The 13,519-nt window shown below is 46.7% G+C and overlaps 2 protein-coding genes and 1 long non-coding RNA gene across 3 annotated transcripts in view; 2 read left to right on the plus strand and 1 right to left on the minus strand.

Moving 5' to 3' along the window:
- The first annotated feature begins 124 nt into the window (after nucleotides 1-124).
- LOC130534688 (vomeronasal type-2 receptor 1) lies at nucleotides 125-5,956 on the plus strand. Its single transcript, XM_057049095.1, has 14 exons — nucleotides 125-1,047; nucleotides 1,457-1,748; nucleotides 1,829-2,071; nucleotides 2,136-2,327; nucleotides 2,414-2,539; nucleotides 2,622-2,794; nucleotides 2,950-3,070; nucleotides 3,135-3,362; nucleotides 3,494-3,617; nucleotides 3,685-3,845; nucleotides 3,915-4,110; nucleotides 4,355-4,593; nucleotides 4,663-4,862; nucleotides 5,319-5,956. Exons 1-14 carry the CDS (start codon nucleotides 833-835, stop codon nucleotides 5,638-5,640), a joined length of 2,832 nt encoding a protein of 943 aa, XP_056905075.1. The 5' UTR covers nucleotides 125-832; the 3' UTR covers nucleotides 5,641-5,956.
- Nucleotides 5,230-10,709, minus strand: LOC130534692 (uncharacterized). Its single transcript, XR_008952939.1, has 2 exons — nucleotides 10,635-10,709; nucleotides 5,230-5,503 (listed from the first exon to the last, which is right to left on the minus strand). It is a non-coding gene; the product is annotated as an uncharacterized LOC130534692 (long non-coding RNA).
- Nucleotides 10,710-12,059: 1,350 nt separating this feature from the next.
- kcnab1a (potassium voltage-gated channel subfamily A regulatory beta subunit 1a) overlaps nucleotides 12,060-13,519 on the plus strand; it is a 36,203-nt gene continuing 34,743 nt past the window's right edge. The window contains exon 1 of the mRNA XM_057049101.1: nucleotides 12,060-12,698. Coding sequence (XP_056905081.1) covers nucleotides 12,424-12,698 — 275 coding nt within the window. The 5' untranslated portion in view covers nucleotides 12,060-12,423. The remainder of the gene's footprint in view (nucleotides 12,699-13,519) is intronic.

The raw sequence follows: 13,519 nt of genomic DNA on the forward strand, positions 1-13,519 counted from the left end.
TGTTGGCTTTGTTTCTGCCTCGCTGCTGTAAAACCACCTGAGCATCTCAGAGCTGGAGTGCAGAACAACAGCCCAACACAATCCTCTTTCACACACCTTTAGAGGAGACTAATTATAAAGTACATTTCTTTTCCAATCGTATCTACCAACTCTAGGTTAGCATGGAAAAAGTTGCCTTTAAAAAAATCTTTGCAAAGCAATAAAAACAAGATCTTTTTGTCATTTTTAAATCTGGAGAACCAATTAGAAACACGATTGTTAATGTTCACACCGTTCCTGAGGTGTCGAAGAAAATAACTTCACTGTTCTATTAGGCCAAGGCAACCTGTGTGTGTGTCCGTGCAGACTGAGAGACAAGTGTAGACAGGTTTATTCACACTCTGGGGACATGTTCTGGTTAAGTTACAGTCGCTGCTGTTTGTGTTCAGCTTGTTGGTGTCACCATCTGCGGCTGCCTATTAACTCCTGAACGTTGACATCCAGCAGAAACAAAACCAACCAATAAACCAGTTTATAAACCAGTCAGACCTGCAAACGCTGCAGAAGAGTTTAGTCATTTAAGCTATTTAATTTAAGTAAACCAGACTAAATTGAGCATCTGAAAGCTGTTATTGTTCTATTGTAGATGATGCAATGTGAAAGAGTTACAGTCCTGGTTTCTTCAGTAAAACAACTTAAGGATCTTGAAAGCACATTTAAAATGTTAAAAATCATATTCATGAATCTATGATCCTCCTCTCTCTGATCTCTCCTGAGACCTGATCACACCTGTCACACCTGTGTTCACCTGTGCTGTCTTCAACTGCCTCAGTGACGCTGACGCCTCCACATCATGGATATCGGGCCTTTCCTGCTGGCTTTCTGCCTGTTTCCACTCCATGTTTCTGCCGACTCCACCTGCAAACTGAAGGCCAAGTTCAACCTGAGTGGCTACAAGAACGTGGAAAAGAAGAAGGTTGTGATCGGGGGCATGTTTCCTGTTCACATGCGTGTTTCCTCCAGTGGTGGCAACACCTCCAGACTGCCTGTATCTTCAGGGTGTGAAGGGTAAGTTAACCATAGTTTCATATGTTTTTGATGAATGAAATAACAGAAATGGTGTAAAATAATTAGTGAAGAGCTCAGCTGAAACCAGCTCCTTATGTTTGTTGCTCTGCATTGGGAAGTATTTTTAAAATAATGAAATTGAATTTCATTATTTCATTATGAATTGAGTTTCATCTTGATTTTTCCTTAGTTTTGATATATTTCCACGTGGGCCTTAATTCTCCTGCAGAAGTCCTGACGGAGCAGAATGACCTCAGGGGCCAATTAGCGGCAGTAGCCACTGTAACTGTGACAATGATCAGCGGCTCTGTCGACTGTCCTCTAGTGGCTCATTTAGACAATATGATGATGAATTCAATAACAGTCTTAATTTAGCAGCCCAGAAAACTCTGTGTGAACCGTGTTCCAGGTTTAACCTCCGTACCTTCCGTTGGACTCGGACTATGCTGTTTGCCATTGATGAGATAAACAAAAGGGAGGACCTGCTACCCGACACTGACCTGGGATATGTCATCTACGACTCCTGCTTCACCATCTCCAAGGCCGTGGAGGGCACCCTCACCTACCTGACGGGCCAAGACGAGGCTGTTCCCAACTACCGCTGTGGGAACGGTCCTCCCTTGGCTGCTCTGGTGGGAGCCGGGGGCTCTGATCTGTCCATCGCCACTGCCAGGATTCTGGGACTCTACCATTTCCCTCAGGTAGTCAGCTGATGACTTACACAGCCAATGAAAGAGGAGAGGAGAAGATGACGGTGTCTCCTCCGCTCTGTCATTCCTAGGTCAGTTATTGCTCAACCTGCTCTGCTCTAAAAAGTAAATTCCAGTTCCCTACCTTCCTGAGGACCATTCCCAATGACCAGCACCAGTCCACAGCTATGGCTAAACTGGTGATACATTTTGGCTGGACCTGGGTAGGAACCATATCTGCTGATGACGACTACGGAAAGTACGGCATCAAGGACTTCAAGGAGCAGGTGGAGGAAGCCGGTGTCTGCATCTCCTTCTCTGAGACCCTGCCCAAGGTAAACATGTGACCCCTCACACGCGATGGCACCACACCTAAAACCCGACTCCTCTCATTGTCAGGTGAATTCTCCAGAAAACATCCAGCGCATCATCCAAACTTTAGTTAAGTCCACGGCCAAGATCATCGTGGTCTTCTCCTCGGACGTGGACCTCAGCCCCCTCGTCACCGAGCTGCTCCGGCACAACATTACCAACCGTACCTGGATCGCCAGTGAGGCCTGGGTCACCTCCGCACTCATGCTGAAGCCTGGGGTGGGTGTTGAGGCCCAGGACTGGGAGGGAAGGTTCAGTCCTTTGGGTTGAGAGCTGATCTTCATTATGTGCATGTTTTCTCCTAGGCCAGCTTGCTGCTGGGGGGCACGCTGGGCTTTGCGGTGAAAAGAGCCTCCATTCCTGGTCTTCAGCGTTATCTGCTGGACTTGGACCCTTACGGCGACACACTCAGTGAGGAGTTCTGGGAAACCGTACGTCAATTCACTCTAAACTGCTCTTGGGACCCAAACAAACCCCACAGATACCACTGATGATCTTTTGTGTGTCTTACAGATGTTTAACTGCACGTTGAATTATGGAAAAGCTCTGAGAAACACCAGACCCAGAACCTCTGGGTCCAACAGCACAGACCGGAGTCTTCCAGATGGGCTGTGCACAGGCCTGGAGACTGTAGCACAGCTCAAAAACACCTACTCAGATGTTTCTCAGTTGCGAATCACATACAGGTCAGATATCACAGCTCTTATTAATTTCACATCACGGGAACCAAAGTTCCTGAACCCGTCGCCTGATTTGGAAATGCAACAGAGGGATGAACAGAAGTTCTCCTCTGGCTCCTCTTCATCGATTATGAAGAACAGTGTGGTTTTTCTCCACTCAGCGTGTACAAAGCTGTGTATGCGGTGGCCCATGCCCTCCACAACCTGGAGCACTGTGAACAGGGTCGAGGGCCCTTCAACGGGAGAGACTGCACCAACATCAGCAGTTTCGAGCCATGGCAGGTAGGAGTCTGCATAGACACTGTTGTGTTCACATGTGTGGGACTCAGGTCTGACTCTCCTTCAGCTGATGTACTACTTGAAGAACGTGCGTTACACAGTACCGCACACAGGCGAAGAGATCTACTTTGATGACGGTGATGTCGAAGGCTTCTATGACATCATCAACTGGCAGTTCAACAGCGACGGAGAGATATCCTACGTCAAGGTGGGACACTTCAATGCCACAGCGGCCCCCGAGGAGCAGATGACCATTATGAATGGCTCTATTGTGTGGAACAGTGATGCTCTGGAGGTCAGTATCCTATTGATGCAGATGCCCCAATCCTCTTGTAGGTGATGATTTCTGGCCCAGGCTGCTGTTTGTTAAATACGTACACAAGTGCGTATTTATATATGTTAAATAATATTAAACATGTGCTGCAGCCTCCTCGGTCCGTGTGCAGTGACAACTGTCAGCCAGGCACCAGGAAGGGAATCCGCCAGGGAGAACCAGTCTGTTGCTTTGACTGTATCCCGTGTGCTGATGGAGAGATCAGCAACACAACCAGTCAGTACAAACACACACACAGACACACAGACATACACACACACTCAGGACTCCTATTGGCTGACAGATGCTCGGGAGTGTATCCTGTGTGGCGAGGACGATTGGTCCAATGAGGCTCACGACGTCTGTGTGCCAAAGATCATTGAGTTCTTGGCCTTTGGGGAGCCGTTGGGGATCACACTTATCGTCATCTCTGCCTTCGGGGCTCTTATCACCATTGCTGTTGGGGTAAGATTCACACATATGATGCAGAACACAAAGAAGTTCTACCGCTTCAGGCCATGCCTCTTTCTCCAGGTGGTGTTTATTGTGAATGTGGGCACGCCACTGGTGGAAGCCAATGACGCCGTCCTGAGTTTGTCACTGCTCTTCTCATTAGTGGTGACCTTCCTCTGTTCCATTGTCTTCCTTGGAGAACCTCAGAACTGGAGCTGCATGACCAGCCAAGTGGCCCTGGCTCTCGGCTTTGCACTCTGTCTCTCCTGTATCATGAGTGAGTATGTATATACTTGTGTGCATGTCTGTGAAACAAAGAGAAAGTTTACGGTTGACCTTTACTTTCTTTTACTTTACTTTCTTTACTTTAATTTCGCAGTGAACCATTTGTTTTTCGTTCTCAGGGAACCCAGGTGCGGGCTTTAGGGCAGCTGTAAAAAAGAAGTTTTGTTGTCACCTATGTCTTCAGCCTGTTTCAACCCTTTATGAAAGTGTAATTTTAACTTGTGCCTCCACTGCAGGTAAAGCTGTGGTGTTGATGCACCGAGCTCAGGCCCTGAAAGCTGCTCGTGCCAGAAGCAAAGCTGCAGCTAAAGCTGCCAAAGTTGCAGCCCAAGATGCCGCCAATGTCGGCAGCCCTGACGTAATTGTAACCAACACTAACAACAACAATGACCTTGGTGTCAGCGTGAACCCGGAGGTGGACATTCTGACCTGTGCCCACCAGAGGGCGCTCACCGCTGTGGCCACATTAATACAGGTAAATGTTCTTGATTTCCCAACAGCAGCTTCTTAATTTCACATCTGGAGGTGTTCCTTTGTTCTGCAGGCTGTGGCATGCACGGTGTGGCTCATTCTTTTACCCCCACATGCAATCAAGAACACTTCTGCCCAGAACATAAAGATCATCCTGGAATGTGATGAAGGCTCCATCATCTTCATCTGCTGTGTCTTTGCATATGATATCCTGCTGGCTTTGATAGCTTTCATCTTTGCTTTCATGGCCCGTAAACTGGAGGACCATTTCAGGTAGGAAACACATTTATCATAAAAGTGGCCAGAATAGTTAGATAAAACAGTAACATTTCAGAAGAGCTGAAAACCACATCAGCAGATCCTGGTCTCAGGTCCTCAAGCACAGAGCAAAAGTCCTCTCAGAGTCAACACTGACATGGAAGTTAATGAAAAATGACAAATAATGTAATTTTTACGTAACATGGGGCAAATATGTGACATGGACTCAATCATAAAAACGTAGAGAGCAACATTCCTCTGGTCACCCTGCAGACCCCTTCTGCAGGTCATGTGACACCCGAGGGCCAGCGTTTCCGTCAGACTTGGTCAAAGCTACAGTTCCTACTAACGCCCCCCTAGTGTAGACTTCAAGTCACACCAATGCAATCGTTCAGTGCTTTAAATGTCTCTCTTTATTCTCTTTAATCACAAACTTTACGCGTCATCTCACTGATGTTTTCTGACTCCCAGCGAGGGGAAGTGCATGACCTTCGGCATGCTGGTCTTCTTCATCGTTTGGATCTCTTTTGTTCCGGCGTACCTCAGCACGCGGGGCAAGTTCATGGTGGCTGTGCAGATTTTTGCCATTCTGGCCTCCAGCTTTGGCCTGTTGACCTGCATCTTCCTGCCCAAGTGCTACATCCTCCTGATCAAACCTGAACGCAACAAGGAGGACATGATGAGGCCCCGCACCAAACCACGTGACGGAACCTCCACTGGAACCTCAGCCTCATTGGCCACAGCTGCTACAGAGGTTGGGACGGCTGTAGCGTCCAGTGCCATTGATGACTAGAGCAACAGGACGAAGAACCAAACACTGGACATCCACAGTAATTGTGTCAAGATGTTGCTCCTCATTTACAATCACCATGTGTCGGTTAGTTGATACTTAAAAAGGAGCAATTCAGCAATGATTAATCTAAATCAAATGTAAAGAGTTTGAACCTGTTTTAATAATTTGTTCCTATTACTGCCTGTTTAGTGCTGTAGTTGCTGGAAAGCAACACAGACATTGTTGCAACCATGTAGCTGAAGGATTTTAGACTAGAAATCCTTTAATGGAATTCACTCTCCTGGAATTTAGCACAATAAATGTATTTTAGCCAATAGATTCTGTGCTTGCTGATTTGTTGGAGTAAATTAAACTCTATTTAACTAAATGTGACAGAAACTCCACTTGTTTCATATCAGGACAAGAACTGAAACATCGTTCAGCAGCAGCGCTGCAGGAAACACACTGGCCACTAGAGGGTACCACTGAAATATTACCGGTAGATTATCCTTTCACCCAGTTTTTAACCATCCATCACGCCTGTTTTGGGTGCAGATTCACCTTGGACATGTTACCAGCTACTGTGAAAATCAGTTTAGGTGTTTAGGTGGGTTGGGGGGGAGGGGAGCTGGAGAACCTGGAGAAAACCTTTATGTATATGGGAAGAATATACAAACTCCACACAGGAAGGTGCCAGGACAACAGGAAATTAGGACCTGCAACCTCCTTGCTGTAAGGTGACAGTAGCCTTCATGTCACTGGCATTGTATATTAATATCTTAACTATGTTTTAAAAAATATTTATTGGTGCTAAAGTATGAAGCAAAATAAGCTAAGATAAATAAAAGACATGAGACAGATAGGCAGACAGACATATCCCAGCATAACCGGTCCATATATCCTCTCTGTCCCAGTATAACCAGTCAATATATCATCTTTGTCCCAGTATAACCAGTCCATATATCCTCTGTGTCCCAGTATAACCAGTCCATATATCCTCTGTGTCCCAGTATAACCAGTCCACATATCCTCTCTGTCTTAGTATAAAAGCCCATATATCATCTCTGTCCCAGTCTTACCAGCTCATTTATCCTTTCTGTCCCAGTATATCCAGCCCATATATCCTCTCTGTCCCAGTATATCCAGCCCATATATCCTCTCTGTCCCAGTAAAACCTGCCCATGTATCCTCTCTGTCCCAGTATATCCAGCCCATATATCCTCTCTGTCCCAGTAAAACCTGCCCATGTATCCTCTCTGTCCCAGTATAACCAGCCCATTCCCTACCTGTCTTCAGACTGGCAGGGGTCTCACTATTGGGTAAATAATTATTTTTGATATTCCAGCAGTGATGGCCCAGTTGTCACCCCCTGGTGGTTTTTCAGACCATGTGGTCCCCATTTGCTGGTCAGCAGGTGTGGAGGTGTCAGAAAGGAGTCCTGTGACATGAGGAATGGTGTAAAGACTCCAAGACTCTGGAATTCCCCATGTTCTATTTAGAGTTGTCAGTGGTTCTCAGCTCTGAAGACACAGAGGAACCAACCTAGATCAACCATCAACATCAATGAGAGCTACCAGCCGCTGATGTGTTGCTCTCTGTTTACTGCCTGCACACTCGTTTACAACATAACTGTTATCCCTCCTGTGTCCACAGGTGTGAGCTTTATACATGGGACACTTATCTGGTTACAATTTTTTGTGCACTTGTGTGAGATGGTGTTTGTTCAGCTCCCGCCTGTGAGGCCAGATCAGCCTGTGACGAGATGAGGAAACCAGGATCCTGTTTCAGGCTGGATGAGGCTATAAGAGCCCGGACAGCAGCTTGGACACAGGCAGAGACGGAGGGACAGTCAAAGGGACAGACAGAGGGACAGGCAAAGGGACAGACAAAGGGACAGACAGGGACAGACAGAGGGACAGACGGAGGGACACACAGAGGGGTGCAGGATGAATGGATGAGGAACTTAAAAACACAGCTAGCCACTGGCTGAGGATGATCCAAAGCTCAGCTTCCATCCATCAAAAAGTGACGATAACAAAACAAAAGTGAAGCTCTTCTTTGAATTTAGGCTCTTCTCAGATCTTGAAGGGAACGCAGGGTCATGTTAGCCGCTCGAAGCAGCGGAGGGGGCCTCAATGGTGGAGGACACGCTCCTCATCATGTGACCTCTCTGAACTCAAGCAAAGTTCACCATGGCATCTCCCAGGAGTCCAAGGGTGCTTCCTTCTCCAGGAAGCAGGAGGCGCCCCCCAGGAAGAAGGCAGCACCGCTCAGGGAGATGGAGACCGTTTGGTGCCTGAGGATGTTCGGAGTCAGCAAAGAGGAGACAGTGGCCCACAAGACCGGCATGATATACAGGTCAGTTAGTGTGTGTCTGTGTCACAAGGTGCACTTATTTGTGCTTCAGCAGCAGTGCCCCTAGTGGTCAATCTGGTGAGCTCATAAGTCTAAATATTTCAACACAAACGTCAACATGCCGCTCAAATCCTTCTGTCAGAACTGTTTTCGTGTATTTTACAGATGTAATCGCAAAGAAAACAACAGTAATCATTATAATAATTTTCTCTTTCTCTCCACTTATTTCACTCCTTCGTGCTGAATCTCCCAACTTAAGTGGTGTCACCTGAACTGACGCTAATTCTAACAGCAAGGATGTCTTGTTGCTCTGCTAGCATTGACATTGCTAACGCCATGGTGATGGAATACACTGTTGACTACAGCTGTTGTTTATGTTTATATTTTGTAATTAGACCAGACAGTTGGCAGGTTTGGCTGTGAGGGTATTAGCGCAACAAGTGTTGCTGATTTAGTTTTTCCAGCTTTTACTTCTCACCATCTTTCACACCTGGATATTTTTAGAGTTGGGTTACCTCCCCTCCTGTCGGCCCCCAAAGTAATCTAATCCATCTGTGTCAAATTCCATCCATTCCTGCTGAATCTCCTTATTCATTTGTGCCCCCCCCTGAATCTTCTTATTCATTTGTGCCCCCCCCAGAAGCACACTCTTTAACAACATAACCACTATCCCTACACTTGACCACATTAAACAAGTTAAACTCATGTCAGAGTGGCCTGCTGATGCCTGGCTGGTCACCATGCTCTCAACACACTCACAAAAGTGTTGAGCTCTGAAGGTTCAGCTGGCACACGATGAATGTGGCTGTCACCATGGTTACCTGCATTATAGTGACCACTGACGTATAACAGTCGTACAACAACCTGAAGGGAAGAAAATTCTAGGCAAATCAACAAAGAACCAACAACATCACACACACACACGCGCGCGCACATGCACGCACGCACGCACACCACACACCACACACACACACACACACACACACACAAGCAGCATCCAGTGTGAGCTACATGCACGTATAGCTCACGCTATATGAGAGTGTCTTCCACACAGGCCTCAGAGCAGCCCTAGTAACTTTCTCTCTCTTTTTCTCTCGCTGGGTTTTTAGGTGTCTGGTTCTGTATCTGACCTGGGCAGGTGGCTCCAGACAGAACTGAGTTATAAACATCTCCATCCTTCCAAAATCTTTTTTCCCTTTTTGCTACAAATTTGTGCATCACAAATGTGTTTTCATCAGATCATTTAATCCTCCATTTAATCGTCATTATCACAGATGATAGATTCTACTGGTAGGGTCGGGGTTGGGATCCAGGTCAGGGTCAGGGTCAGGGTCAGGGTCAGGGTCAGGGTCGGGGTTGTACAATCCTGATAAACATCTGGATAATAGTCTGTGCACGGTCTGTAATTTTAGCAGCACTTTCCTCCTGGGCTCTTGTCCTTTTAATGCATCCCCTTCCTCCTGTGCTGTCCATTTCCCCACTGTTGTTTGTCTCCACACGCTGACCCTAACCCTTGCACATGCATGAGCACTCAGGCATCCCTGACATACAGCCTTAAAGATAGCCATCATTCCAGACCAGGCCTGAGGGACGCAATGGGACAGCAGTACCTCCTGCTGGCCTTCTGCAGGACTGAAGCTGCTTTTATTCTGTGAATGGAATGAAACCCTTTTGCACCAAAGCAGAGGTCAACATTTGTCAGCTTTCTACAATGTGAATGAACGTTCCTCTGACTATAACAGCGGGTTTGGATGTGAATGTAGGCCACCACAACCGCGGAAATCAGGAGCACGATAGCCCCCCAGGCCTAGAGACCCATCCATGATGAGAGCAGCCGTAGAGCGGAGCAGCAACCAGAGCTGCAGGTTCAGAGCTGCTCCGCTCTCACATGTGTGTGTGTGCGTGAATGTGTGTGTGCATGTGGGAGTGTGTCTGTGTGTGTGAGCGTGTGTATCTGTGTATCTGTGTGTGTGAGTAAGTGTATGTTTATGGTTTGACACATGTGTGTGCATGCATGTGTGAGCACGTGTGTGTCTGTGTGTCTGTTTGAGTATGTGTGTGAGTGTGTGTGAGAGTGTGTTTGTGTGAGCGCATGTGTGTCTGTGTGAGCGTGTGTGTATCTGTGTGCATCTGTGCCCTCTCCTCTCCTCTCCTCTCCTCTCCTCTCCTCTCCTCTCCTCTCCTCTCCTCTCCTCTCCTCTCCTCTCCTCTCCTCTCCTCTCTCTTTACCCAGCTGGCCATCAGCAGGAGGGTCCCCCTACATGAGCCTGGTCCTGCTCAAGCTTTCTTCCTGTTAAAGAGGACTTTTTCCTTGCCACTGTTGCTTGTCTGGGGTTAGGCCCTGGGATTCTGGAAAGCGCCTTGAAACAATTTTGATTGTATAAGACACTATATAAATAAAGATTGATTTGATTTGATGAGTGAGTGAGCGTTTGTGTGATTGTGTGTGTGTGTGTGTGTGTGCGCGTATCTGTGTGAGAGTGTTGCGTGTTTCTGTGAGTGTGTTTGTGTGTGTGTGAGTGAGTGTGAGTCTCTGTGTGCGTGAGCAAGCATCTGTGATTGTGCGTGCGTGAGCGAACGTGTATGTGTGTGTGTATGTATGTGTGTGAGAGTGTGTGTGCATGAGTCCAAGGTTTATAAATACCCTCTAAAATACTCACCGTTGTTGTAAAAGCTCAGCTCACGTTCCTGCTGCCAGAAAGGATCAGTTTTTCCAGCCAGCCTCTAGAACATTGAACACAGCTGCTGCTCTGACAAACTATTCACACACACTTTTTGCATGCTCTGCTTCAGTAGCAGCACACACACTGTTCACGGTGCTTCTTAAACTTCCATCATACTTCACTGCTGATCATCTCTTCTTTGGCATATGAGGGCCTGAACACATCCCGTGTTGTCATTTGTGGAACTTCTTCCTTCCAAATGTGTAGTTATGACCCACCTCTCCATATCCCCCAACCCTCACCTTAAACTGGAGCAGCCGCTTTAATCCACAAACACTTCAGTGTTCAAATGCAAGTAGGTTTAAAAATATGTTTTTTAATTTTATTTTGGAAGACTCAGGAAAATAACAGAAAGTGATTCTAAAGCACCAATTGTTGTTATTTAAAGTTTTCACAGTGTTCTCAGTGTGTACTCAGCCTGGTGGGTTTGGTTTTATCCAAGGGCAGCTATCTTTGAGCTGAATGTTCTCTAGCTGGACAAACATAAGGGTATTTGACCATAAAATAACATGGAATTACTTCATGTTTCAGTGTGAGTGTTTCCAGTCAAATGTCCTGATATGGTTGCCTGGCATTCCTCCTGATTCTCACAACCCTGCAGATGTGATGTCATGAAAAATTGGTCCCACGGTGAGTCGCTGCGCTCTGGTGTGTGTGAGGCAGAACATGTGAAAGGTTCGCTGTTTTATTTAGCAGTCAGCTTCACTATGAAAACACTGGCTTCAGACAGCTGTGCAGGACACACTGGTGTGTGTGTGTGTGTGTGTGAGAGAGAGAGAGAGAGAGAGCGAGAGAGCTGGAATGTGTTCCTGTACTTACATTCTACTAACAAAGTGAGAACCTTTTGGGAATTGAGGACATTTTGGTTGTGCCTCACAACTTCAAAGGTTTGTTGGAGTGTCTAGACCTGGTTTATGGTTTGATTTTATAATTAGGGTTTTGTAAGGGGTCAGGGGGTTAGTTGTGATGGTTTGGTTTAAGGTAAGGACCTGGAGAATGCGTTATGTCTATGAATGTCCTCACAAAGATAGAAGTTCAAGGAGGTGTGTGTGAGAGAGATAAAAAAGTATTATTTCAAACAAAGGAAGGCTGTGAATGGAAAATAAAAGGATATAAAAATGTGCACATGAGGCTGGGAGAGAGAATAAGAATGAGCTGAGAGAGGAGTAAAAGCAGAGAGAGCTAGAGAGAGAGAGAGAGAGAGAGAGGAGAGGAGAGGAGAGGAGAGAGAGAGAGAGAGAGAGGAAGGGGAAGGAAGGGGAGGGAAGGGGAGGGAAGGGGATGGGAGGGGGAGGGAGGGAAAATGTCCCAGATTCCCAGGCCATTTAATAGGGAGCAAAACTAAACTGAGCTTATAATGTAGCCTGGTTGAGCTGGGAAAAAGTGGCAGCATGAGTGTGTGTTTTATGAAAGAGGAAACACAATCTCTATGAGTGTGTGTTCTTTTGTGGCACAGCCCACATGGATGAGAAGATGTAAAGGAAAAAAACAGTTTCTTCTGCGTGGATGTACAGCTTCCACACACGTCGGAATCACCAGAACTGATTCCGTTGCTCTATGAGAAGAACCTTTTGTCAGTGGAACAGTGGACTTTGATTAAGAATCTCCCACTCAGGCCTGGGTGATGGGGGGCCTACCTGGATTGTTCTGAGAGCACGCGTTTGTGGGACGGGTGCTCTGGAAAGACTGACAGACAGGATAGAGTGAAGAAGAGGAGAGCTGGACCATGTATCTGTACAAGGCAGCGTGCCCAGACATCCCTAACCCAAAGCAGAAGGGGTCCCGAGCTCAGGGAGGGGCCCAGACCCCCGGCCCAGGCCAGGGGAAGCTCACAAGGCAGATGTCTGCAGAAGCAGTGCCGCGGTCCTGCAACCCTGTGATGTTGTGGACAGCCAGCAGCAACAACAGCGTGACAGAGCTCAAACAGCTGGAGAAGTTCCTCAACTTCCACTCACTGTCGCTGCTGGACTCAGTGAAGAGCCGGACGGGCATGATCTACAGGTAACCCCCAGCCTCACCACAGCTACTTTGTTGCCTTGGCAACTTCAGTTGATGAATGCTCAGTTTAATGGTTTCCTTCATTCAGACCAGGGTCAGATTACTCCAACAATAGAAGCTGGTTCCTCTCGAAATGCCTGCAGATAACTTTACTGACCAATTGTGAGTTTAAAGCTGAGGGTCAGGAGGTGAAACCAATCAGATCAATAATCTGTAGAGATGCCGCATTCAAGAGGTGACTGTTATAGATAACTAGTATCTGAGCTAAAATTGTAAAATGTCCATCACTGAGGTGACATCACTGTCCATTACTGGAGAGCTCTGCTGTCATGTGATACTTCAGAGAGCAGAGCTTTTCAATGCTGCCCTGCCCTCAGGCTGCAGAACAGCAATCTGCTTTTGTGCTTCGACTTTGTGATGATGTTTCCATTGGAAACAAGCCTGTTTGAATCAATTCCACTTCCCTTTCATGTTCTGGTGTAGCCCTCACTCCTCTTTTTGCACAACTTAACTATTTGAGCTCAATTGTGCACTGTTTGCACAGTTGTTAAAAAGGGGCAGAGCCTGTAAACAGAGCCTGTGAGAACTCAGATAGTTTGGAAGGTGATCATTGCTTGGATTTGATTTGCAATTGCATCAGACTGTTTTAAAGCTGCTTTTCAAGTGTGGCAATGGAGGCAGCATTTACGCTTGTTTAAAGAGATCTTTCATGTGCAACAATGTTGCCTACAGCCTCGTGTGTCAGGTTCACTTGTAGAACAGAGAAGGTTGTTCTCAGTGATGACGGGTGTTTAATGAAGGAAATCATGGATTTCTGTGCGTTT

This window comes from Takifugu flavidus, chromosome 12 (genome assembly GCF_003711565.1).
Source record: "Takifugu flavidus isolate HTHZ2018 chromosome 12, ASM371156v2, whole genome shotgun sequence".
In the NCBI taxonomy this organism is placed as follows: Eukaryota; Metazoa; Chordata; class Actinopteri; order Tetraodontiformes; family Tetraodontidae; genus Takifugu; species Takifugu flavidus.